We start from the raw sequence: 22,342 nt of genomic DNA, 5'->3' as shown, positions 1-22,342 counted from the left end.
CACTGTAAGATGATGTGTAAGCCTAGTGGGTTTTGCGTTTAATTATAAACATGTATTTTCATGGTTGTGTCAACTGAAGAATGCTGTTACAGTATATATGCAATCAACAATATGCTAAAAGCATGTTTTTTGTAAAAGCTTATTGGTATTCCCCAATAATCTTAAATGATGAATTAAACTCAGGTGTGGGCTGTATTTCTCTTACAAGTATTCTAAAAATGTATTGCAATTACTTTTCAACATTTTGTAATTTATTTGTCAAATCTTAATTTTTATTTTTACAATATTTTTAGAGCACAATAATTGTGTGTTTTTACAATATGTTTACCAAGATTAATCTAAAAAAGGGGGTGACTAATTTACAGCAAATTTTTTTTTTGTAATTATAATGAAAAAATAATAGCTTTAGTTCACTACACTCAATGATGGTGGATCCCAGAGAAGAACAGTCCTCTCTGGAGCTTTAGTCAATCACCGAGCTCCTCTTTGCTAGATTTAATTCCCATCTGAATATCAGAGCTCAGCCGAAAATCTCTAAAGTACAACTTGAGTTATGAACCAATATGTGATAGGCCTTGCGCACACGTGCATTAATAATTGCACACTGAAAATGCTGCTATTTGCCCACCCTTTATCGGATGTTAACAAAATGAGTATATGAACAAGAGATAGCACAGGATGTCTCAGCTGAGTTTAATCAGGATTGCTCTAAAACAGCTTGAGTTAGGGGCAATTTCCTGCTAAATCCCGTCCTTTGTAAAGATTTTTGATTGATGGTGGACATGTTATTGGACCGATTTTGCCCAATTAAATTGAGTAGCTCAGGCTTGCAAGGCTGTATGCCAAATTTGGTATTGATACAGTCGAAATCCAAAAAGTAGATTTCACATTACTGTATTACACATTATGCAAATTGACTGAAAATCCAATATGGTGGCCTTTATTGTCCAAGAGACTTTTTTGTACGGTATATTAAGTTGTAGATATGAGTCGGATTTAAAGTTAATAGGACTGGCCTTCAAAATTTTCACTTCATCACTTCACACTTCATAATTTTTGTGAAAAATGTGCACATTATTTCTAGTTATTATTGCAAGTTTCAGGCCTGTAGCTCGTTCAAGCTCAGGGCAAATTGAACTAAGGCATACAATGGCAGATAATGATGAATAGCCTATGCATGCACCAATCAATATGACGCTTCAGATTTTAGTTAATACTTGCCCCCAGATCATGTGCACCAAAACTGGTGAAATCTTTTTCTGCTGAGTTTTGAGCTACACGTTTGTGGCATTTGTGGCGCCCCTATGGGTTGGGTTCAAAATGCTTTGGTAGACCTACATATGGGTGACAAATTAAGGGAAAAAACAACAAAAAGTGACTTAGTAAGGTGTTGGGCCACCACAAGCCACCAGAACAGCTTCAGTGCACCTTGGCATTGATTCTACAAGTCTCTGGAACTCTACTGGAGGGATAAATACCATCCTCCAAAAGATATTCCCTCAATCGGTGCTTCGATGATGGTGTTGGAGAGCGCTGACTAAGTGGTCAGTCCAAAATCTCCCTAAGGTGTCCAACTGGATTAAGATCTGGTGACTGCGAAGGCCATATCATACGATTCACATAATTTTCATACTCATCAAACCATTCAGTGACCCCTTGTGCCCTTTTTGCCTTAATTCGTCACCCTTTCTGTATTTCCAAACACGGCCTGAAGATATCTATCAAGTTTTATGATGATTGGATAAAGAGTCAATGACTTTTGGCCAATTATCTAAGCCCCACCTTTCGCTACGATGTTTTGGTTGATGACAGCCATGTTTTCGGACTGATCTTGCGCTTATATTGTGGAATCGAACAGCTCAGTCCAGCAATGCTGTATACCTCATTTGGTGTTGATACAGTCAAAATCCAGGTATATGTCTCTTTACTGTTTTTCATATTATGCAAATTGGCAAAAATCTATTAAAAAATCAAATCTAAAAATCAAATCTATCTGGTTTTTATGATCCAGGAGGCTTTTTTGAGGCATGGCCTTTCCAAAATTGCGTTGTTGGGCCTTAATTACAGCGCCACCATCTGGCTGATGGGCTCATGTTTCTTGAGAAGCATTTGCAAATCATTTGCAGTTATCGGGCCAAGTTTCATGCTCCTAGCTCATTCCAGCTCACAGCAATTTGAGCCGTGGCATAAGACGACAAATAATAATAAACTGGCACAAACTCAATAGGGTGCAGTTTCCCCAAGCCGGTACCAGAGCGCACATTAATCAGCTGTGAATCAGAGGAACAGCAGCAGAAGCAGCAGAGTCAGATCTCACAAAGGAGATCTGTATCTTAAAACTCTATTTAGCTTCATGCAGTATGTAATGGCTAGAGGTTAATTTACCCGTTTGTTAACTTGTTTCCTGGGGTTTCCTGTGGAGCAGTGCTTGCATCAACGCTCACTCTAAATCATGACAAATAGGGAGCAAAGGTCAAACACAAGTGACAACAGCCTCACAGCACCCAAAACCCATTAAACGACAGATAATGAACCAAAAAATGCCATTAAGCAGACAAACAAGGCATTATGCTAAGTGTAATGGTCCAGGCACACATTATTAGCTTGCCTCTCTTGCAAATCCATTAGTCTGTTTTCATCTTTATGGGTGAAATTAAGGGGTTGGACTTTATAAGACAATTCCAACTTGCTTAACTACTGTATGAGTGAACAGGTAAAGGGACACATATATTAAGACACAGTACATTGTTTGTCTGTACTCTAGTGGGCTGTTGCTTAGCTTTTATCTGGTAATTCATGATGCTAAATTTTGAATGCAGTTTCGGGAGTGTCATTGATGATACCCGTGATTCATTTCAAGTGATCATGCAGAAAGGACCACCTGTGAAGAGTCACTAGATTATTTCAACTGTCGTCGGGACCAAATTAAAAAGTATAAAGACCTCTTATACTTGTATGCATAAAAAAATGTCTTTAATATGAGGTATCCATTGTAGGATTGTTGTTCATACGAACCTCTGAAACAAAGAGTTAATCTAACACATACGCATGCAAAGACAGCATGAATGTAACAACACTTTCTCCCAGCACTTGGAAACTGAGCAAACAATGACAATAAACAGCATCCGGTTCAATGATGTACCTTAAAAAAAAAAAAAAAACCTCCACAGACATAACTGCTTATTCTGTCATGTAAGTTAGTGCGGGATAATTTATGTGCTACACTGAATCTGACTTAAAGGGGAAAAAAAAGTTATTTACCATAGTAACACTGCTTTTCATTGTTTGAGTAGAATATGGCTTACGAATACCATAAAAACACAATAAAATTCCTATGTTTCCAAAAGTTTAAAAGGCTCCACAATGTAAACACATACTACTTTAAAAAAAAAGAAGAAGATAAAGGCACAAGTGTAACAATGTTTTTTTAGTCCAACAAAACACGAGACTCACTTGATGACTTAAATGTACTGATAAGCAAAACCAGCACTACCTTCTGTATTGTAGTGTGACTGCTGATGGTATCTATTTAACAATAAATAACAGCTGAGAGGAAAACCTCTTCTTGTATGTTAAGTGTTACAAATGCCTGTATGTCTTCTTATACCTGTTAAGGCAAATTATAGTGTTATTCAAATAATGTGTAGCTGCTGAATCTCTGAAGATTCAATGGTTTTCCAAATTTATCTCCACAGATATTTTGTATGTGGACATTTATTTTAAAACAGTACTGGATGTCAGAGAGGTCGGTACAAGTTGATAAGATGAAGTAATTGTACCCTGATCCATGATAGACTGGCAAAGTCTCTTCCAAAGATGATATTCAAAGTTTAATGAGAGAGAAAAATGAGACAAGAGAATGGGAGACACAGATGCATTTGGAGGCTGCTGGTACAGATGTAATTAGAGACAGAGGTAGGGAATACAGAGGTAGACAGGGAGGAAAATGAGAGGAGACAGAAGCAGAGAAGAAAAGTTCAGAACTCTGTGTGTGGGTGACCATAGTCTCGGCTGCCCGCTGGGCTCTCACTGGGCTTCATGAAAATGCCCTCCATGGCCTTCCACAGGCTGTGCTGGCTGGGGCTCGACATGGCGTGAACTTCCCTCTGACCGTGGATCGGCCGTCCATACTGCTCCCCTGTCACTGACAGTAGTGCGTCAGTGGCCTTGTGACGGAAGCGGACAGCCTCCTCCCGTTTCCACACGGATCCTCCACACTGAACTGTCCACTCGTCCAGGTGGTCCCCTTCCCCTTCCTCACCAAAGGCACTCACCTCCTGTGGACAAATGTAAAAGAGATTAGAAGACAAGGAATACAGGAGTTCAATTATACAACCCAAGGCATAAATTATACCCATGTTTCTTTTTTTAATCTTCTACGTTGCCTCTGTCCTTTACATTTTTCCTGCTACTAAACTGGAGCCATCAGCTGACTTATATTTTTGTACAATAGGAACAACTTTCACAGACCAGATTATTCACCAAGCCAGATATTCCAACACGTTAAACATTAAGACATGTTTGGTTTTGCCACATTCTTTGGCTTGTTGCTTCTTCAACAAAATTACAGTGAAATACACCCTTTAGTCACCCTTTATACTGATGCTAAAGTATCATGCTTCTTGAGTGGATGAGAGACGCCGGACACGCTATAGTACTTATTACACTGTTGTGTTGGGTTATTTACATGAAATGTTATATGAAATCGTGTATGTATAATTTTATATACATACCACAACAGAAGTAATAAAAAGAATAGCCACAACAGTTATAAAAAATTATGATTTGGTACATGTTCTGGATAGTCATTTAAGAATCTGCTAACAGATTAAATAATCAGACAAAGTCCCCTTTTGGCTAATCCACTGAATTAAAGACCTGTCTGTTGATGAAAAATCCTGTAAATCAAAAAGTGCCATAAAGGAGACCTGTTCATTGATTTACAATAATGTCCACATTCATCTGATACACCCAGAGATGTTAAATGACTTTAGTTTAAAAGGTAAACCAAAATGTCCAAATTTCTATCATCTCACGGTACATGTCCTCCAACCCTTTTACACTTTTGGTAGACAGTTTTTTCACACTTCCTCAAAACTGAAGAGGTTTTTGCTGACCTGAGGCTTTTTTCCCAGCGAGTTTGGTACAGTCCTTGAAGTGTAAAAGCTGCTGTCAACTCACTTCCACCTCAAAATGTTGGTCTAGGTTTCACTAAACGTGAAAGGCAACCTTTTGGTATTTTACATCTCTGACTACATATTACTAATATTACTGTAATTAATCTCACAGTGACATTCTCATAGTCATCTTTTTGAATTATGCTGGAAATGTCAAAACCATCTTTTAGACATTAAAATCCTTTCCCAACAACTGCAGGGAGCTATGTGAAATTGCCTCAACACCGAACCTCTCCTCTGTCCACATATACTTCTCACAACATCCACCTGGTTAGAGGACAGTGGGGAGGCGAAGTAGTGGCTGTGCAGGTTTCGGCCTGTGTTGACGTGGGTGAGCCGGATCGTCTGCCCGCACTTTACTGGGGTACCCCGATGGCAGAAGGCGTCACTCGTTCCACGAACGCTCCAGTAGCTGTTACTGTCTTCCACTGCAGTAACCCCTGTTACAGACTGCTGCCCGCTACCTGTCCCAAGCACACAAACACACACAGTGAGCAGAAGAGCGTTACGAAGTTACTCAAAGAGAACAGACCCTGAGGAAAGTGAGCAACAAAACTACGTTTTTGCCTAGAACAGTTCATTTAATTGATGATTTTTTTTGCTGTTTGACTTGGAGGGATTTTATTAATTGTAATTTAGGTATTTAATGAACTACTCTGTTGTAGATATAACACCACCTAGACTCCTGCATCTTTCCTACCTCTGCATCGAGGACCACAATGGAAATAAGTCGTGGACTTAACTTTGTCATCATCCTTGACATTTTTTTTTGTTGTGTGTGATTTAAAGTCCCCGTCCTTATATCAACAAGGAATGGTTAGTGAAAACTACAGTGGATGGTAAACCCCATCTACAATCGTCCCGTCCCACTCTATAGTTTAAATTTTTTTTAAAAAAAGCTTCAAGTTGACTGGGCCTATTAAACGAAAAAGGTTCTTTGAATGTTTTTCATACACTGTATTAATGTTTGATCAATTGAGTAGTTCACCTAAAAGAGGTCGAATTTCACCAAACCTTTATAGGTAACTACAGCTAAGTTACCAATGTTTGTACACATAATGCAGTTAATATAAATGACCGGTATGTGTCAAATTGACACTGTAAAACTTTGTGCTAAGAAATCAGTCATTTCCAATGTCCATCCAACAATATAACCGTAATTACAGAGGTGGGTAATGGTAGATGAGGCTACTGTTAGTGGAAAACACGATGTAAATGACGTTAATGCTTAATCGTTTTTCTTAATAAGAGGAAACTCACCGGACCCGTAGCGTACGTCGTGTGAGTGTAATCTCACATTGTGCTTCAGATTTAACAGTTTAATAACTGATCCGCATGTCACAAAACTCAGTTCCGTACCGAGCGACAGCCCAAATATACAGGATAAAAATAGTAACAGTGTTAATAGAAAGCTTGGAAGAAAAGCACAGTTTAATTTACCCATTCCTACTAAAAAACCCAAGCCGCCGATACTTCTCTGAGATTTGTATTATTTTTCGCTACGTCATTAAAGTGGTACAAAATGCCAACGTGAAGTTCGAGAGACAGCGCCCCCAGCGGCTCGGAATATTCACTGTGCGAGATTAGTAATGCTGTTTTACTCAGTCGGTTCGTGTTGTGTACGATCGAGGTGAGCCACCAGGGGGCGTCACCTTGCTGCTCAAAAGGTTGGAGGGTCCCTCACCGCATCCCGGAATTCTCATCACGCCGCTCGCTCTCGGCCTTTTACACAAGTACAGGTCCCCGAAACATAAAACACAACACAATCCCGTCATTACTGTAAATATTTACGGAATATACCACCGCAGTGAGACGTGTAAGTCTTAATTTCACCGTGGTCATTTGCGATGTTTAGATTATTGTGCTTACAGCCGTTAACTAGCTAACGCTAATGCAGTTAGCTGTTGTTGTCGTTACAGCTAATGCTAGGCTAACGAACTGATGTACTAAAGCTTTAACATTAAGCTACGAATTTGACTCAGAGGCCTGGGTTCTTCTCCAACTGTCGCATTTGGTTCGGTTGTTCCTTTATTGGTATTTTACTTACTGAAACGCGCCAAGTAGCTCACAAGGGAAAACGTGAAAATGACTTACTAGCTACTTGGCAAAAGGCTGCTCGCTAGCTAACTCTCATCGCCGACATAGTTAATAGCCTATACGGTGTTGCTAGCTCACGGCTAAAGTTATTGAGCATGATTTTCAATAAACCTTAATGGTTTTTGACCGACAGCTCATAAACTATGCTAAAGATATCATGTGGATAACATTTACATTGAAGTACAGTAATGTGTTTTGTTGGTCACCTCTGTCGATGTGTGTGCGCATTGCGACATCGTTACGTGTAGGTTTTTCTTTTTTTTTTATCTTGCCATCTATATCTAGTTTTATTGTAAATTACTGCCATTATAACAATGAATGAGAGTGAAAATCTTCACCAGGTACCAAATACAAACATGACCATCCAGTATTGTTAATTATTGTTTAATTAGTTTAACGTTGTCAGTATCGGAATATACATCAAAACATATTTTGTGAATATGCCAGCAAGCATTGCTTTTATGCGTAAATCCGTGCTTTTGCATGTTTAACTCTAAAATAGCATCAGTTGCTTTAAATTAATCACGTAATAGGTAAATATACAGTTTGTGTGACCGCATACCACCGTTCATCGTACAATCAGGCATGGTTGACCTCTCCCCAATGACTGAAAAATCATGCTTTGCAACCAGACATTGTTCAAGCCCACAAAACTTTACTTTAAATTCTGGAAGAGATCCTAAAGGTTACAGAGATACTAAATACATGTATATCAGGGTGAATTTTGATCAAACACACATAAAATGATTTCCATTTGCCGCAATGATGCAGCCATTTAAAAAAAAAACAACAACAATGTGTGTGTGTGTGTGTGTGTTTAATGCTGTCAGTGCAAAATAAGATTATTTTTCTAACCTTATAGGTGCTTTAATTGGAAGGGAAACTGGATTTTAACGAGTGGAATTGCAATTAAAGTATAATATTAGAGAACACATGGTATGAATTACTGTTTCTTTGGCCTGGGAGAATTAAGTAATGCTCGGATGATGTTGAGAAAGTTTACCAACAAGATTTTGAACTTCTTCTCAGGAAGAGCAGTCATGTCAGACTTCATTGAGAGCGAGGCCGAGGAGTCAGAGGAGGAGTTTGAAGAGAAAGAACTAAAGCCTAAAAAGACCCAGAGGTTTATGGAGGAAGATGGTAAGATTTGTAGTTTTTAATTTGGGGTGTACGTTTAAGAGGTGGGGTTGTATGATGTGTGGACGACGTATCTGTGATTTCTCAACAGACGAAGAGGAAGAAGAGGAGAACACAGAGGACCAGGATGAGCAAGGAAATTTACGCGGACTCATTGATGATGGAGATGAGGAGGGGGAGGAGGAGGAAGAAGAAGCCGAAAGAAGTGGGAGTGGAGGGGCGAGTGACTCAGAGGAGGAAGTAAGGCATCGTCGTAAAAAGCGAAGTAAGTTCATCAGGTGTTTTTAAAGGGTCGTAGCCATCATAAAGTGAACTGTTGCAGGTTGTGATTAGTTCTAAGAAATTACAGATGAAAAGGCTGTAACGGAATTCTTCTACACCACTTGCTGTTTTACACTGTTTCCCTGCACATTCACATTCTCCCATCAGCTCCTATGTGGCTCTCAACCACAGAAAAATCATAAGCACTGTTCATTTTCTCTGAGTGTTCTATCACTGCAACAATTGGCAATAATTGTAATATTTGGTTTTGTTAAATGGCTTCCCACTTTTATTTAGAATAGGAAGGTGGTGAAAAAGCCAAAAACAATACATTTACTGTTGTTGAAGCCTCCGTACTCTGCTAGCATTGAATGTTGTCTGGGTTTGATGAGTCAAGCCTCTCTGGTATTTTTATGTGATACATCCCCCCTCAACACTGAGTTACAAAGGAAGCCAAAGCACTCTATGAATTTGGAAAATTGTTAGATAGAGAGAAACAGAAAAAAACATGAAAAGGGAAAAGGCCATCAGAATTGACAATGATCAGAAAATTGTGCACTTTGTTATTTAATGTAACATGGCCCTGTAGAAATGAATTGCATCATGTTGCTTTCTTCTCTAAAGGTTTATATAGTCTGTAAAAACATTTGTCATATAGATTCAAAACCTGTTTGCTCTGTCAGTTGCACAAGTCAGCAGTGACTTCCCAATATAATACAGCTTTTTATATCTCAGCAGTGTTTTCATTTATTCAGCCATTGCATGTCCTGCATAGTATGTATCTTGGTCACAGTTGGGTGGGGAAAAAAATCAGAGGAATCAAAATCATTTGTTGTCCAAATATTTGTCCCGAATATTTGGCCTCAAAAATACAGTATCAGTTGGACCAAATATTTATATCCGCTATATTTGAATTGCAATGCATGAGATTCCCTATTACTGTAGTCTCATAATACAGTAAAATAATAATTATTTTAGACAGACAAACCTAACTCTGAACTGATTATGGATCAGGTCCTGATTGTATATCTTCGCCTGGCAGAAATAATAAACTGACCCCATATCGGTGTTTTTCCTGGTATCTGAGTCCACAGTGATTTCCCAATATAATACAGAATTGATTATTATGGTGCCAGTTAACGACGTATTGCTATTCTGTATTAGTGTAGTTACATATTGTTATAGTTTTTTTAAATCAGTTCTCTGGGTCTTACTTTTGTACTGGACTGTGCCAAACCGTAGATTTTATAGTGAGACAAAATAATAGAATAGACCTTAAACATATATCTGGCATCTGTTGCGCAGGTAAAACAAAAGGTATCTTCCTTTTTCTCCCCCTTGATTTCAGCTTCATATGTTGTGGAGCCAGGTGCACTGACATATTGGTTGCATTAACCTGGGCAGGTGCTGCTTAATGTTAGCTCTCTGCTGGTTTGGTGTATAATTCTCTGTCATGTTTTTGCTATCTCATTATCAGAGTAAGTGAATTTGTTATTTTAACTGCATATACCTGTTGAGCACAGTAATTCAATAACAGTTGCCCGCAGCAGATGTGCATACTGAAAATGTGAATTCTGAATCATTTTGGTATAAAAGTGCCAAATATGAAAAACATCATGATTTATATCTAATTTTTTCCCCTCCCTATATCTCAGCATTTGATTTCCTCACCTAATAATCCCTCGTATCACATGTATTGTTTTTATGGTGTGCAACATGTCTCAAAATTGTTTCCTCTGACTGAGACTTTTCCTCTTTGTAGATTATGATGACTACCTGGATGACGATGATCTTGACCTTATTGAGGAAAACTTGGGTGTTAAAGTGAAAAGGAGGGTAAGAATCATTTCTCATTACTATTTTCTCTGTGTAGTTATAATTTTACTTATGTAGTTATCATTTTACCTTTAGCCTCTCACATTATGCCTGACTTCCAGCATTTTCATGTCATTAGCTAATGCTGTTCCTATCTTGTGTCACAGAAGAAGAAATATGACCGTGTAAAAACACTGGACGATGATGAAGAAGATGATGATGAGAAGGACTTAATCGCAGATGAAATCTTTCATGGGGATGGAGAGGGTGAGCTGGAGGAAGGAGAGGCTGTGGATGAGCCACTCCAACAAGCAGATGATGATGAAGAAGGAGAGGACGAGGAGTCAGGTAGGCCAGAAGGATTTTAAGAACTGTGTTGAATTATCTGAAAAGGGTAAGAAATAAAAGAGTAGTAATTTCTACTCAGTCCCACACTTGATTACAAAATGATGTGGTATAACATTGATTAGTTTTTAAATTTGTGCTTTGTTCCACAGATATAGACGATTTTATTGTGGATGATGATGGCCAACCCATCACCAAAAAGAGGGGCAAGAAGTTCTCAGGATACACAGATGCGTGAGTGTTGTAGTTTATAAAGGAAATCTACTGATGTCTGTAGGACAAGAAGCTTGTTTTTCTTCCTCCTGTTTTCACCTCGTTTTCGCAAATATATTAAATTATCTAGTACGGAACCAAGTGTCACCCCAATCCACCAATACAAACGTGTTTCCTGATAAATATCAAAATTGCTTCCTGATATACATCAGGAAACAATGACACAATAAGCATTGAACGGCAAGTTGCTTCAAGACATGATTTGAGAAAAATATATGGTCGCCGCCATTTCTCCTAATCACCGCTAATCCTTCCACAGAGCCCTCCAGGAGGCCCAGGAGATTTTTGGTGGCGACTTCGACTTTGCTGACTTTGACGCAGATGCCTACGACCAGGGCGAAGAGGAGGAAGAAGACCAGGATGAGGAGGGCTGGGACCGACCCAAGAAACAGACTAAGAGGAGGCAGGGGAGGAAGAGCATCTTTGAGCTCTACGAGCCCAGTGAGCTGGAAAGTAGTCACATGACTGACCAGGACAATGATATCCGCTCTACAGACATGCCAGAGAGGTTCCAGGTGTGTGTGTGTTTGTTAATCTGTGTTTTAGTGTTTTTTATGCTTGTTACATTTTGATATGGACCATATAGATTCAAAATGACTGCTTTCTCTTTGTCCATGTTCATTGACTACAGATGGGGGGGGCAACTTTCTGATTGTCAGTCAATCCTTGAAAGTATATTTATTCTGTGTTTGCCTCATTTTGTCTCTCTGAGTGAATGTCTTGTTGACTCTGTTATCCACCTTGTAGTTACGATCCATCCCAATTAAACCTGCTGAGGATGATGAGCTGGAGGAGGAAGCCGAGTGGATCTTCAGACATGGCTTCTCCACTCTTACCATATCCATGCAGGTACGACCTTTGCCATACACACTTGAGAAAAATGCACACACAAAGAACAAAAAAAACTTGGATTTCCCTGTGGTGGCACGAATTGGTAGATTTTACTTAGATCTATCCTGTTTATCATTTTACATATTTGTTTCTTCTGTGATCCTAAACAGGAGAGCACAGATTATCTAGATAGGGGGACAACCACAAACTTCAGCAGGAAAGGCCCCAGCACAATTGCCAAGATCAAAGAGGCCCTCAACTTCATGAGGAATCAACAGTTTGAGGTAGAGTGAGCTGTACTCACCCATATGATAAACGTCCTTCATTTCTTCCCTTCATTTTATGTCAATCTCTGAGCCATTAACAGCTTGTCAGTATGTCTCTAAGAATGTATCCAAAATGTGCTGCTATAGTAAAGACCCCATTTTTATTTTTCTAGGTTCCATTCATAGCTTTTTACAGGAAAGAGTATGTGGAACCAGAGTTAAACATCAATGACCTATGGAAGGTGTGGCAGTGGGATGAAAAGGTAAAGTTGGTATTGCTTATATCGCAGAAGAAATAGATTACAGACTAAGAAATATCACCGTTAGGAGTCAGTATGAAAGAATTAATCCTCTGGGTGCACTGCACAGCTAATCCTACAATAATTGCTTCTACAAGTAATTAAACATAATTATAAATTAATCGCAGTCATTTACTTCCATTATCTTGGCATATGTATGCCACTTCTGGTTTCTCGACTAATACATTTTCATCCTCCTCCTATCAGTGGACTCAGCTGAAGACCCGAAAGCAGAACCTGACCCGTTTGTTTCAGAAGATGCAGTCCTACCAGTTTGAGCAGATCTCTGCTGACCCTGACAAACCGTTGGCTGACGGCATCCGTCCTCTGGACACGGCTGATATGGAAAGGTATGTCTCGATATATCTGGAGAGCTGTATTTGTACTGTATTTAGTTGTGACTGCACTAAGGAAGCAATAATTGCTGGAAATTAATGTGATAAATTCTAAGATGACATGGTGGTTGACGTTTAAGATTGCTGTTCACCCATTCAAGCATATCTTTATCATTTTCTATAGGCTGAAAGATGTGCAGACTCTTGAAGAGCTGGGTGATGTGTACAACCACTTTCTGCTCTACTATGGCCGAGACATTCCCAAGATGCAGAATGCTGCCAAGGCCAACAAGAAGAGGCTCAAGAAGATCAAAGAAGTGTCAGAGGATGGTAAGATGGATGTTTCTGAATTCACCATTTCATCAGATGATGATGGACGGATACTGCAGAAGTGTCCAGAGCTAAATGAAACAACTTTAGAGTTAGGATTGTTTGCATTACTTTAACAATTTTCTACATGACTGATGTTAATGGAGTGTCTCTTTAGGTGAAGAAGAGGAATTGGAGGTAGAAGAAGAAGAAGAACAGAAAGGACCTGACCTCAAGCTGGCTTCTCGCAGGGATATGTACAGCATTTGTCAGAGCGTAGGACTTGGTTGGTCTCCTTTTTTTACCTTGCACATTATCTCAGTGTATTATTATCACTATCACATCTCAGCCACATAGCTTCATCCGTTGAATTGTGAATAAGTTGTTAGATCCAGCGCTGTTTAATGCCTTGACTTCAAAATCTGTTTCTCTTTCTTCCTCTCCGCAGATGGCTTGGCTAAAAAGTTTGGGTTAACTCCGGAGCAGTTCGGAGAAAATCTGAGAGACAGTTACCAGCGTCACGAAACGGAGCAATTCCCTGCCGAGCCTGTAGAACTGGCCAAAGATTATGTTTGCAGCCAGTTCACCACTCCCGAAGCAGTGCTGGAAGGAACCAGGTACATGGTGGCCATGCAAATTGCTCGGGAACCTCTGGTCAGACATGTTCTCAGACAGACCTTTCAGGAGAGGGCTAAGATCAACATCAAACCTACAAAGAAGGGCAAGAAGGTATGGACACATTAAATCATAGACATTTAATCGAAGAAGAAAGTTTTCTGAACTTGCAGAATGTGCTCTGAGTACCATTTTAACCCAGCCTTGCTATTTGTTTTCTTTCTGTAGGAGATAGACGAGGCTCATTTTGCCTACTCCTTCAAGTATCTTAAGAACAAGCCTGTAAAAGAGCTGAATGGGGATCAGTTCTTGAAGATGTGTCTGGCAGAGGACGAGGGGCTGCTTTCCATTGACATCTGTATAGACCTTATCGGGGTCAAAGGGTAAGTACACTGACAGTACTGACAACCAAAAACTAAAAATGAGAAAGATCTGTTTGATGGTGTTGGTCTGCCAAATCTGCGTAGGATGAACCTCCTCAATCCAGATATAACTTAATTCATGATCATAGGCAGACATTATTAAGGAGACTGGCCCCTTACACCAAGTCACTTTATTGCACATTCCTTGCCCATAGGACATTTACCAAGCACAGGATCGGATGTGCCAAACTGTTTTGGCATTTTTAGCGTCTGTATAGAAATCTAACTTGGATGTTGGGGGATAAAGGGGATTGATAAGTAGGTTAGGTCCCCTGAGTATTACTTCTTGAATTTTTAAGCTGCAGCTTATTTTTTTTATACACATCTTTATCAGTGGAGCATGGGGCTGTTCAATCTTGACTCTGGTAATATTAAAGCACTCCTTTCTGTCTCTGCTTCTCTCCGTGTCTTACCTCTGCTTCTCCTCAGTTATGCTGGGGACCAGACATACTTTGATGAGATCAAACAGTTCTACTACAGGGATGAATTCAGTCATCAGGTGCAGGAGTGGAACAGGCAGCGAACTTTAGCCATAGAGAGAGCTCTCAATCAGTTCCTCTACCCTCAGATGGCCAAGGAGCTCAAGAGCAAACTGATTGCTGAGGCCAAAGAGAGCATTGTCAGGGTAATTTGTGATATCTGTGATGCCTCCATTGATTGTATTACTAGATTTTTTTGTACCAGTGTTATGTACACAAAGTGAACAAAGTACATGTAACATGTTTAAGAAATTAGGGAGCAAATTAACTGCAAAATTATTAAACAAAGTATGTTTGATTTAGTGTTTCAACCTTAAAACTCATTATGAACTTTGTTGTTTCTTCTTGTAGTCCTGCTGCCGCCGGTTGTATAACTGGCTTAAGGTGGCTCCTTACAGGCCAGATCAGCAGGTTGAGGAAGACGACGATCTGATGGATGAGAGTCAGGGCAAAGGCATTCGGGTACTGGGTGTAGCCTATGCACCCAGCAGGTATGGGCCTCCATTGTATTTGTATTTTTCCACCAGATACATTAATAGCTTGAATTGTTGGTATTAACAACAGAGTGCACACTTTTAATGTTGGAGATACACTGCGTGTTTGAATTTTGAGGCAATGTTTGCCGCATAAATGACACGATTATGTAACAGTGTGGTTTCTTACATACACTCTTTGCTTTGACAGAGATACACCAGTTTTCTGTGCTCTGATCAACGGGGAAGGAGAGGTGGTGGACTTCCTGCGTCTGCCCTACTTCATGAAGAGGAGGAATGCTTTTAGGGAGGATGAGAGAGAGAAGAAGGTACACGCAGAGAACCCCGCTGTACTTCAGTGCTGTCAACAGATGTTTTTCTGAATTAGGAAAACATATTTCCGGACACTTTATTGAGATGATCACTCTTTTGTGTGTGTCATACTCAGGCCAACGACATTGAAAATCTCAAGAAGTTTCTGTCCAGCAAGAAGCCTCATGTAGTAGCTGTTGCTGGAGAAAACCGGTAAATAATTGATTTCTTTAGTATCTGCTGTAAAGCTATATGTATACATTTGGAACAACAATTACAAGTTATAGGGGGAGTCAAAGTGTAAATGTTGAAAATATTTTATGTGTATACAGAGATGCCCAAATGATCATGGAGGACATCAAGAGGACTATCAGCGAGCTTGAGCAGGAGTCCTCTCTGCCCGCTGTGGGAGTGGAACTTGTTGACAATGAATTGGCCACATTGTACATGAACAGCAAGAAGTCTGAGGTAAACACCTCACCGTAACACCCATACCATACACAGACAAAGACACATCAGTGTGTATAACAGTTAACCACAGCAAGTTCATTAACTTGTGGATTCAAAGCATTTTCCAGATGTGGCCAAATGTTCGCTTTACCATTCGTTTTCCCCTGACACTCTGCTTTCTGTCTGCGCAGGTTGATTTTAGGGATTACCCTCCCTTGCTGCGACAGGCTGTGTCAATAGCTAGGAAGATCCAGGATCCCCTGGTGGAGTATGCTCAGGTCTGCAGCACTGACGACGATATTCTCTGCCTCAAACTTCACCCGCTACAGGTGAGAGATGGAAGAATAGAGTGGACATGTTTAGTTTTATCAGAGTATATATGTTTATTCTGTACGTTGTTGAAGCATGACGGAAAGATTTACAGAATTTTGCGACATCACTTAAATACTGATTTTTGACTCAGTTTATGATACAATTTGAAATTTTGGGGGGTCTGATTTTTCAGGGTTGTCATTTATTTGCTTTTTGGACATTTGGTATCAGGTTTTTAGTCCATCTTTTATTTTCCAGTTGCATCACACAGACGCGTTACATATTGCGTCAAGAAACAATCATTCAATAATCTATTTAGCCCAGTCAGATACATCATATATCAACCAGTGTATATTAAGACAACAATATCATAATAACAATATAATAACAATAAACATCAATAACTGCTATTAAAACTAAACTTGTGATTTAAGTGTAACATGATTTTGCAGCTACATACCTCACATATTTGCCAACAACCAATTACCTTTTTTCTCAGGAACATGTGGTGAAGGAGGATTTGCTCTCTGCTCTTTACTGTGAATTCATCAACCGTGTCAATGAGGTTGGAGTGGATGTGAATAGGGCCATTGCCCATCCTCACACTCAGAGCCTGGTCCAGTATGTCTGTGGTTTGGGACCAAGGAAGGGCTCCCACCTGCTCAAGGTTTGCATCTGTACTGCTATCATTAAGTTCTAGTGTCATATCTGGGAGTATAGAGCCTTATCCGTTGACCTGATAACTATTCTGGTCCTTCTATTTGTGCAGATTCTGAAGCAGAACAACACTCGTCTGGAAAACAGGACCCAGCTGGTCACAATGTGTCACATGGGACCCAAGGTTTTTATCAACTGTGCTGGTTTCATCAAGATCGACACCGCATCACTTGGAGACAGGTTGGTACCTTGTAGGGGTCTGTTACATGCTCAGACCATCCAGATGTTTCTCATAGTGCTAAATCCACCATTGTCCGACAAGGCTGTGATCTATCATTTGGCCTTTTGCGAGGTTATTTTAAATCATCATTCTTTTTTTCTTCTCCACAAAGCACGGACTCCTACATTGAGGTTCTGGATGGGTCTCGTGTGCACCCTGAGACGTATGAGTGGGCTCGTAAGATGGCTGTGGACGCCCTCGAGTATGATGAGTCGGCAGAAGATGCCAACCCAGCCGGAGCACTGGAGGAAATCTTGGAAAATCCTGAGCGTCTCAAAGATCTGGACCTGGATGCTTTTGCTGAAGAGCTTGAGAGACAGGTCAGTGTGTGTGTGTTGTGGCTTTGACTGTAGCAATGTTTCATGCATTCTGGTACCAAAGTAACATTTTGAAATGCTTACAAAACAATTTACTACAAAGCAAAAAATTGCATACATCTATCTTTTTCTTCTCTAATTTGGTTTGTTTAGTCCAGACCAAGAGACATGCTAGACACCACTGTATTTTTTTCAGGAACCTGTGAAGCCAAAATAAAGTTTCCTTCTGGGTTCTGTCCCTGCAGGGTTATGGCAACAAGGGAATTACTCTGTATGATATCCGTGCAGAGCTGAGCTGCAGGTACAAAGACCTGAGAGTTCCCTACAGAGTCCCCAACACTGAGGAAGTCTTCAACCTGCTCACCAAGGAGACTCCAGAGACCTTTTATATTGGTAATGCACACTGCACTGAAGTACACATTTATTTCTTGAATTAAACAACTCCAAAGATCAGTAATATATAGTTAATTCCTAACTATCAGCACTCAGCCTAAGAAGTTGGTGCAGTAGTCACATGACTTGTTCAACGTAGCGATGTTGGTGAAGTACCAGTCACAATAGAAATGCACCTCCATAGGCTGGTGTCGTTACTGTTTTCACTCATGGTGGATGTTTTTTTTCCTCCTTTTCTTCAAGGTAAGCTGATCACCAGTATAGTAACTGGTATCGCTCACCGACGGCCCCAGGGAGAGAGCTACGACCAGGCCATACGTAACGATGCTACAGGGCTGTGGCAGTGTCCCTTCTGCCAGCAAGACAACTTCCCTGAGCTCAGTGAGGTACCAGACGCCTGACTTTTCCTCTTTCGACTACTTGATGTTAGAAAACAGCGGAGAGTCTGATAACTAAACATCATCCTTTTTTGTTTTGTGTCGCCACTTTAGGTGTGGAACCACTTTGACAGTGGTTCGTGTCCGGGTCAGGCCATTGGGGTGCGGACCAGATTAGATAACGGCGTCCAGGGATTCATTCCCACCAAGTTTCTAAGTGACAAAGTGGTCAAACATCCTGAGGAGAGGGTCAAGGTGAGGCGTTGTTTGTTGTCATCATTTTTTGTTGTGTTTTGCTGATGCTTCAGAAACATTCTTTTTCTTTTTTCTTTAGTTAATCTTGCCTGCAAAGATTTTTCTGTGAGTTTCCAGATGAGGCTGGTTACACTACCCAAATGATAGATCTATGATAAATTGTTGCCTATTTCTTCTATCGTGCCACCTGTGTTATACTTGATTGTTACCTTTCTCTCTCCTGCTTTAGGTGAGCATGACAGTTCACTGCCGGATCATGAAAATCGACATTGAAAAATTCAGCGTTGACCTCACATGCCGCACCTCAGATTTGATGGACAAGGCCAATGAGTGGAAGCTCCCCAAGGACAGCTACTATGACTTTGACACAGAGTCTGAAGACCAAAAACAGGAGGAGGAGTTCAAAAAGAAACAACAGCGAACACGTTAGTATAATAACAGGGTTAATAAAAGCTGTTGAATTATAAAGCTAATAAATCTATACACAGTACCACTTGTGGGGAATTGTTTCTCTAAATACACTTTGTTTACCCAGTAATATTTAGTTCTGCATCACTGCCCTTATACCATTTGTCTGTTGTTTGCATTCCCTCTGTCTCTCCAGCATATATAAAACGTGTGATTGCCCATCCCAACTTCCACAATATCAGTTTCAACCAGGCAGAGAAGATGATGGAGACCCTGGACCAGGGAGACTTGATCATCAGACCCAGCAGCAAGGGAGAGAACCACCTCACCGTCACCTGGAAAGTAAGAAACAGATGGAATGGTACAGTAGGGTGAATGGTACAGCTGAATGGGTGGATGGAGAAAAAAGACACAGGGTAACAAAAGACTTCATAGTGTTGTGTAGGTTGAGCAAAATGACTAAATATACAGACAATACAATGAAATAAAATGCAGTCGTCTAATTCGGATGTAGGAGTTTGTTTGACAGGACATATTCCAGTCTGACTCTGATGTTTCTTAGGTGGCTGATGGTATCTACCAGCACGTGGATGTGAGAGAAGAAGGCAAAGAGAACGCATTCAGTTTAGGGCACACTCTCTGGATCAACAATGAGGTAGTGTTCTGTCCTCTTTTGTTTAGCATAGTCTTTGCTTCCCAATCAAACCTGCAGAAAATTTATGGTGAAACATCAGTGTTGTTGTGGCTGCTGCTGCTACATGTTCTCAAAGAGGTTGCTGGCATTCCCCGCAGGAATTTGAAGATCTGGACGAAATCACTGCTCGGTACATTCAGCCAATGGCATCATTTGCCCGGGATCTGCTTGGGCATAAGTACTTCCAGGATTGCAACGGGGGAAACAAGGAGGTATATGCTGATTTTCTGTCCTGAGTATTCTCTAGTCTTTTGAATATTATTCTTACTGTATGAAACATAAGTCCACAACTCTTCTTACTACCTGTTTTTGCCACAAGTTGCGCCTCTCATACCTCGTACCTCCTTTTGTCTTGTCCTCTCTTTGATAGAAAATGGAGGAGTTGTTGATCAGGGCAAAGAGGGAGAAGCCTACTTTTATTCCTTACTTTATTTCGGCTTGTAAAGATTTGCCAGGAAAGTTCATACTCGGCTACCAGCCTCGCGGAAAACCAAGGTGAGCAGAAACATTTTTGTCTCCTCTGTTTTCTAGTTACCTCCTGTATTGATGCCATAGGTAGCAAGTATTGAATAAATGGTTTTGGCTGATTTCTGTAATATATTTACAAATTTGAATCTTTCTGAGTCATGTCATTAGTCGTGCCAAATTATTCAACACCACACGATTCTTACCCAATCTCCCACACAGCTGCTCCTCTACCAAGAAATTTTAGAAATTTACAGGTTTGGTTGACAACAAGGTTCACGTAGCTGTAGAACTGAATGTCAACATGCCATTATTTCTTTTCCTAGGATTGAGTATGTGACCATTACCCCAGATGGCTTCCGCTACCGTTCACAAATATTTCCTACAGTAAACGGACTATTCCGCTGGTTTAAGGACCATTACCAAGAGCCTGTACCAGGTAGGGAAGCACTATACCTATTTTTTTTAAGGTGTATATTACAACAGTCTAAATATACTGTGAATTATTAACAAACATTTTCTCTCCTGTCAAAGGCATCACTCCCAGCAACAGCAGCCGAACAAGGACACCGGCATCCCTGAACGCCACCCCAGCCAATATCAACATCGCAGGTCAGTCCCACTCTCTCCCGTTCACGCAAACCTACATTTTCAGCATGAGTGGAGTGGTAGTTCATTTTACTTCTTGCTAATGTATTCCTTCCTCCCTAGACTTGACCCGAGCTGTCAACGCCCTCCCACGCAACATGACCTCTCAGATGTTCAGTGCTATTGCCGCAGTCACAGGGCAGGGCCAGAACCCCAACACCACCCCCGCACAGTGGGGCTCCAGCCAGTATGGCTACAGTGGCAGCACAGGAGGAGGAGGCGGGAGCTCCTCTGCTTATCATGTGAGTGCAGCTTTTAATGTTGACAACTGCTGTGGAGGGGAAAAGGTTGTTTTTAAGATGTTGGTGGCTCCAAACAGGACCTACCTAACATTCACTTAAGCTCTTAATAAATTAGATGTTGTGATTATGGTAAATTGGAGGCTTTGTGAAGATGCGGTCCTTATACTATATATACTTTTGGAATATATATTTTCTCAAGTAATTCAGAGCCACATTCATTACCAGCACTTCCTCCATTGCAGGTATTTGCGACACCTCAGCAGCCAATGGCGACGCCCATGATGACACCCAGCTACTCCTACACAACACCGAGCCAGCAGGCCCTGGGCACGCCGCAGTACCCCGGCTCCACCCCGCAGTCCTCACACTCTCACGCCCACGCACACCCACACGTGTCACACCACGGCCATCACGGCCATCACAGCAGTCACCATGGCCACTCATCCAGCACGCCGTCATCCTCCACCTCATCCAGAGGACGGACGCCACAGCAGCAGCCAAAGTAAGTACAGGGGGAATACGTGTGAGTGATCTGATGTACTCTAACCATGTGTTTCCTGAAAAAGCTTCCTGGTTTGATCATGTTTGTGAGTTCAACAACTTAGTGATTACTCCTCTATGGCCCCAGCTATTTGTATTGTTTTAGATACATGAGATAAAAATGGACAATTCTATCAGAAATTTAGCCCTCATCTGCATTTCGTGCCCACCTTCAAGTCGGAAGGCTTGTTGTCCATTTTGCAACATGCGAGTCTTCAAATCAACCATTTTTGTTTAATGACAGTTTTTCTGCCATTAGATGGTGCCAAACCCACAATCTGCATCATTTTCAAGCCCGTCATTCAATCCGTTTTCCTTTCATACATTGTGTTTGACTGAAACACCTCCCTCTCTGTCCTCCCTCCCCACAGGCCGAGTGGCAGCAGCGCTTCCGCAGTGGACTGGGGCAAGATGGCGGAGCAGTGGCTGAAGGAGAAAGAAGCGGAGGGGCGGAAGAAAGCCCAGAGGATGACACCGCGACCGTCACCCAGCCCCATGATCGAGAGCACACCCATGTCCATCGCCGGAGATGCCACACCTCTGCTGGATGAAATGGACCGATAGGACACGGAGGGGGGCGTCATTACCCCCCCCCCCACCCCCACCCCCACCCCTCCCACCCCCCACCCACCCTACGCCATTCCTTGTACTGCTGCTTCATCTGGATATACATCCACCTCTTGTCTTTCCCACAACCCATCAGCCCTTTCATCCAGCTGACCACTAGTTGAAGCCCACTCCATCCACCTGACTGTCCATTCATACGTTGTCTTCACCTCCTGATATTGTAGCTGCAGTTTATCAGTCTGGTATCATCCACCCTCTTGGCCTCCTGTCTACCCAACTCATCCCAAATGT

At 41.1% G+C, this 22,342-nt stretch overlaps 2 protein-coding genes across 3 annotated transcripts; one reads left to right on the top strand and one right to left on the bottom strand.

Moving 5' to 3' along the window:
* Positions 1-2,977: 2,977 nt before the first annotated feature.
* sdf2 (stromal cell-derived factor 2) lies at positions 2,978-6,722 on the bottom strand. Its single transcript, XM_040150126.1, has 3 exons — positions 6,438-6,722; positions 5,445-5,641; positions 2,978-4,277 (listed from the first exon to the last, which is right to left on the bottom strand). Exons 1-3 carry the CDS (start codon positions 6,619-6,621, stop codon positions 3,978-3,980), a joined length of 681 nt encoding a protein of 226 aa, XP_040006060.1. The 5' UTR covers positions 6,622-6,722; the 3' UTR covers positions 2,978-3,977.
* A 112-nt stretch (positions 6,723-6,834) lies between these two features.
* On the top strand, positions 6,835-22,079 carry supt6h (SPT6 homolog, histone chaperone and transcription elongation factor). Of its 2 annotated transcripts, none has more exons than XM_040150124.1 (37): positions 6,835-6,993; positions 8,304-8,414; positions 8,503-8,676; positions 10,435-10,508; positions 10,655-10,835; positions 10,985-11,066; positions 11,365-11,620; positions 11,853-11,954; positions 12,107-12,220; positions 12,376-12,465; positions 12,709-12,851; positions 13,021-13,166; positions 13,324-13,431; positions 13,594-13,874; positions 13,989-14,143; positions 14,612-14,807; positions 15,013-15,152; positions 15,346-15,463; positions 15,583-15,659; positions 15,779-15,914; positions 16,088-16,225; positions 16,708-16,875; positions 16,978-17,105; positions 17,258-17,465; positions 17,708-17,855; positions 18,099-18,241; positions 18,347-18,487; positions 18,717-18,912; positions 19,092-19,237; positions 19,458-19,550; positions 19,688-19,801; positions 19,960-20,084; positions 20,381-20,493; positions 20,589-20,666; positions 20,766-20,944; positions 21,187-21,446; positions 21,856-22,079. In XM_040150124.1, the coding sequence occupies exons 2-37, from the start codon at positions 8,315-8,317 to the stop codon at positions 22,046-22,048; spliced, it is 5,244 nt and encodes a 1,747-aa protein (XP_040006058.1). In that variant the 5' UTR covers positions 6,835-6,993; positions 8,304-8,314; the 3' UTR covers positions 22,049-22,079. The 2 variants fall into 2 exon arrangements, with proteins under 2 accessions (XP_040006058.1, XP_040006059.1); XM_040150125.1 differs by having other exon boundaries at positions 6,851-6,910.
* The last annotated feature ends 263 nt before the right edge of the window (positions 22,080-22,342 follow it).

Source organism: Xiphias gladius, chromosome 17, assembly GCF_016859285.1.
Source record: "Xiphias gladius isolate SHS-SW01 ecotype Sanya breed wild chromosome 17, ASM1685928v1, whole genome shotgun sequence".
Taxonomy (NCBI): Eukaryota; Metazoa; Chordata; class Actinopteri; order Istiophoriformes; family Xiphiidae; genus Xiphias; species Xiphias gladius.
The sequence above is the reverse complement of the archived record's forward strand: the minus strand, read 5'-3'. Positions and strand labels throughout refer to the sequence as shown.

Coding starts and splice junctions, on each gene's coding strand:
- sdf2 (XM_040150126.1), bottom strand. CDS start 6,621: ATGGGTAAATTAAACTGTGCTTTTCTTCCAAGCTTTCTATTAACACTG. Junction 5,642..6,437: donor CGACGTACGCTACGGGTCCG/GTGAGTTTCCTC, acceptor TGCTTGGGACAG/GTAGCGGGCAGCAGTCTGTA. Junction 4,278..5,444: donor CCCCACTGTCCTCTAACCAG/GTGGATGTTGTG, acceptor ATTTGTCCACAG/GAGGTGAGTGCCTTTGGTGA.
- supt6h (XM_040150124.1), top strand. CDS start 8,315: ATGTCAGACTTCATTGAGAGCGAGGCCGAGGAGTCAGAGGAGGAGTTT. Junction 19,551..19,687: donor CTCTCTGGATCAACAATGAG/GTAGTGTTCTGT, acceptor CATTCCCCGCAG/GAATTTGAAGATCTGGACGA. Junction 20,667..20,765: donor AGCCAATATCAACATCGCAG/GTCAGTCCCACT, acceptor CTTCCTCCCTAG/ACTTGACCCGAGCTGTCAAC.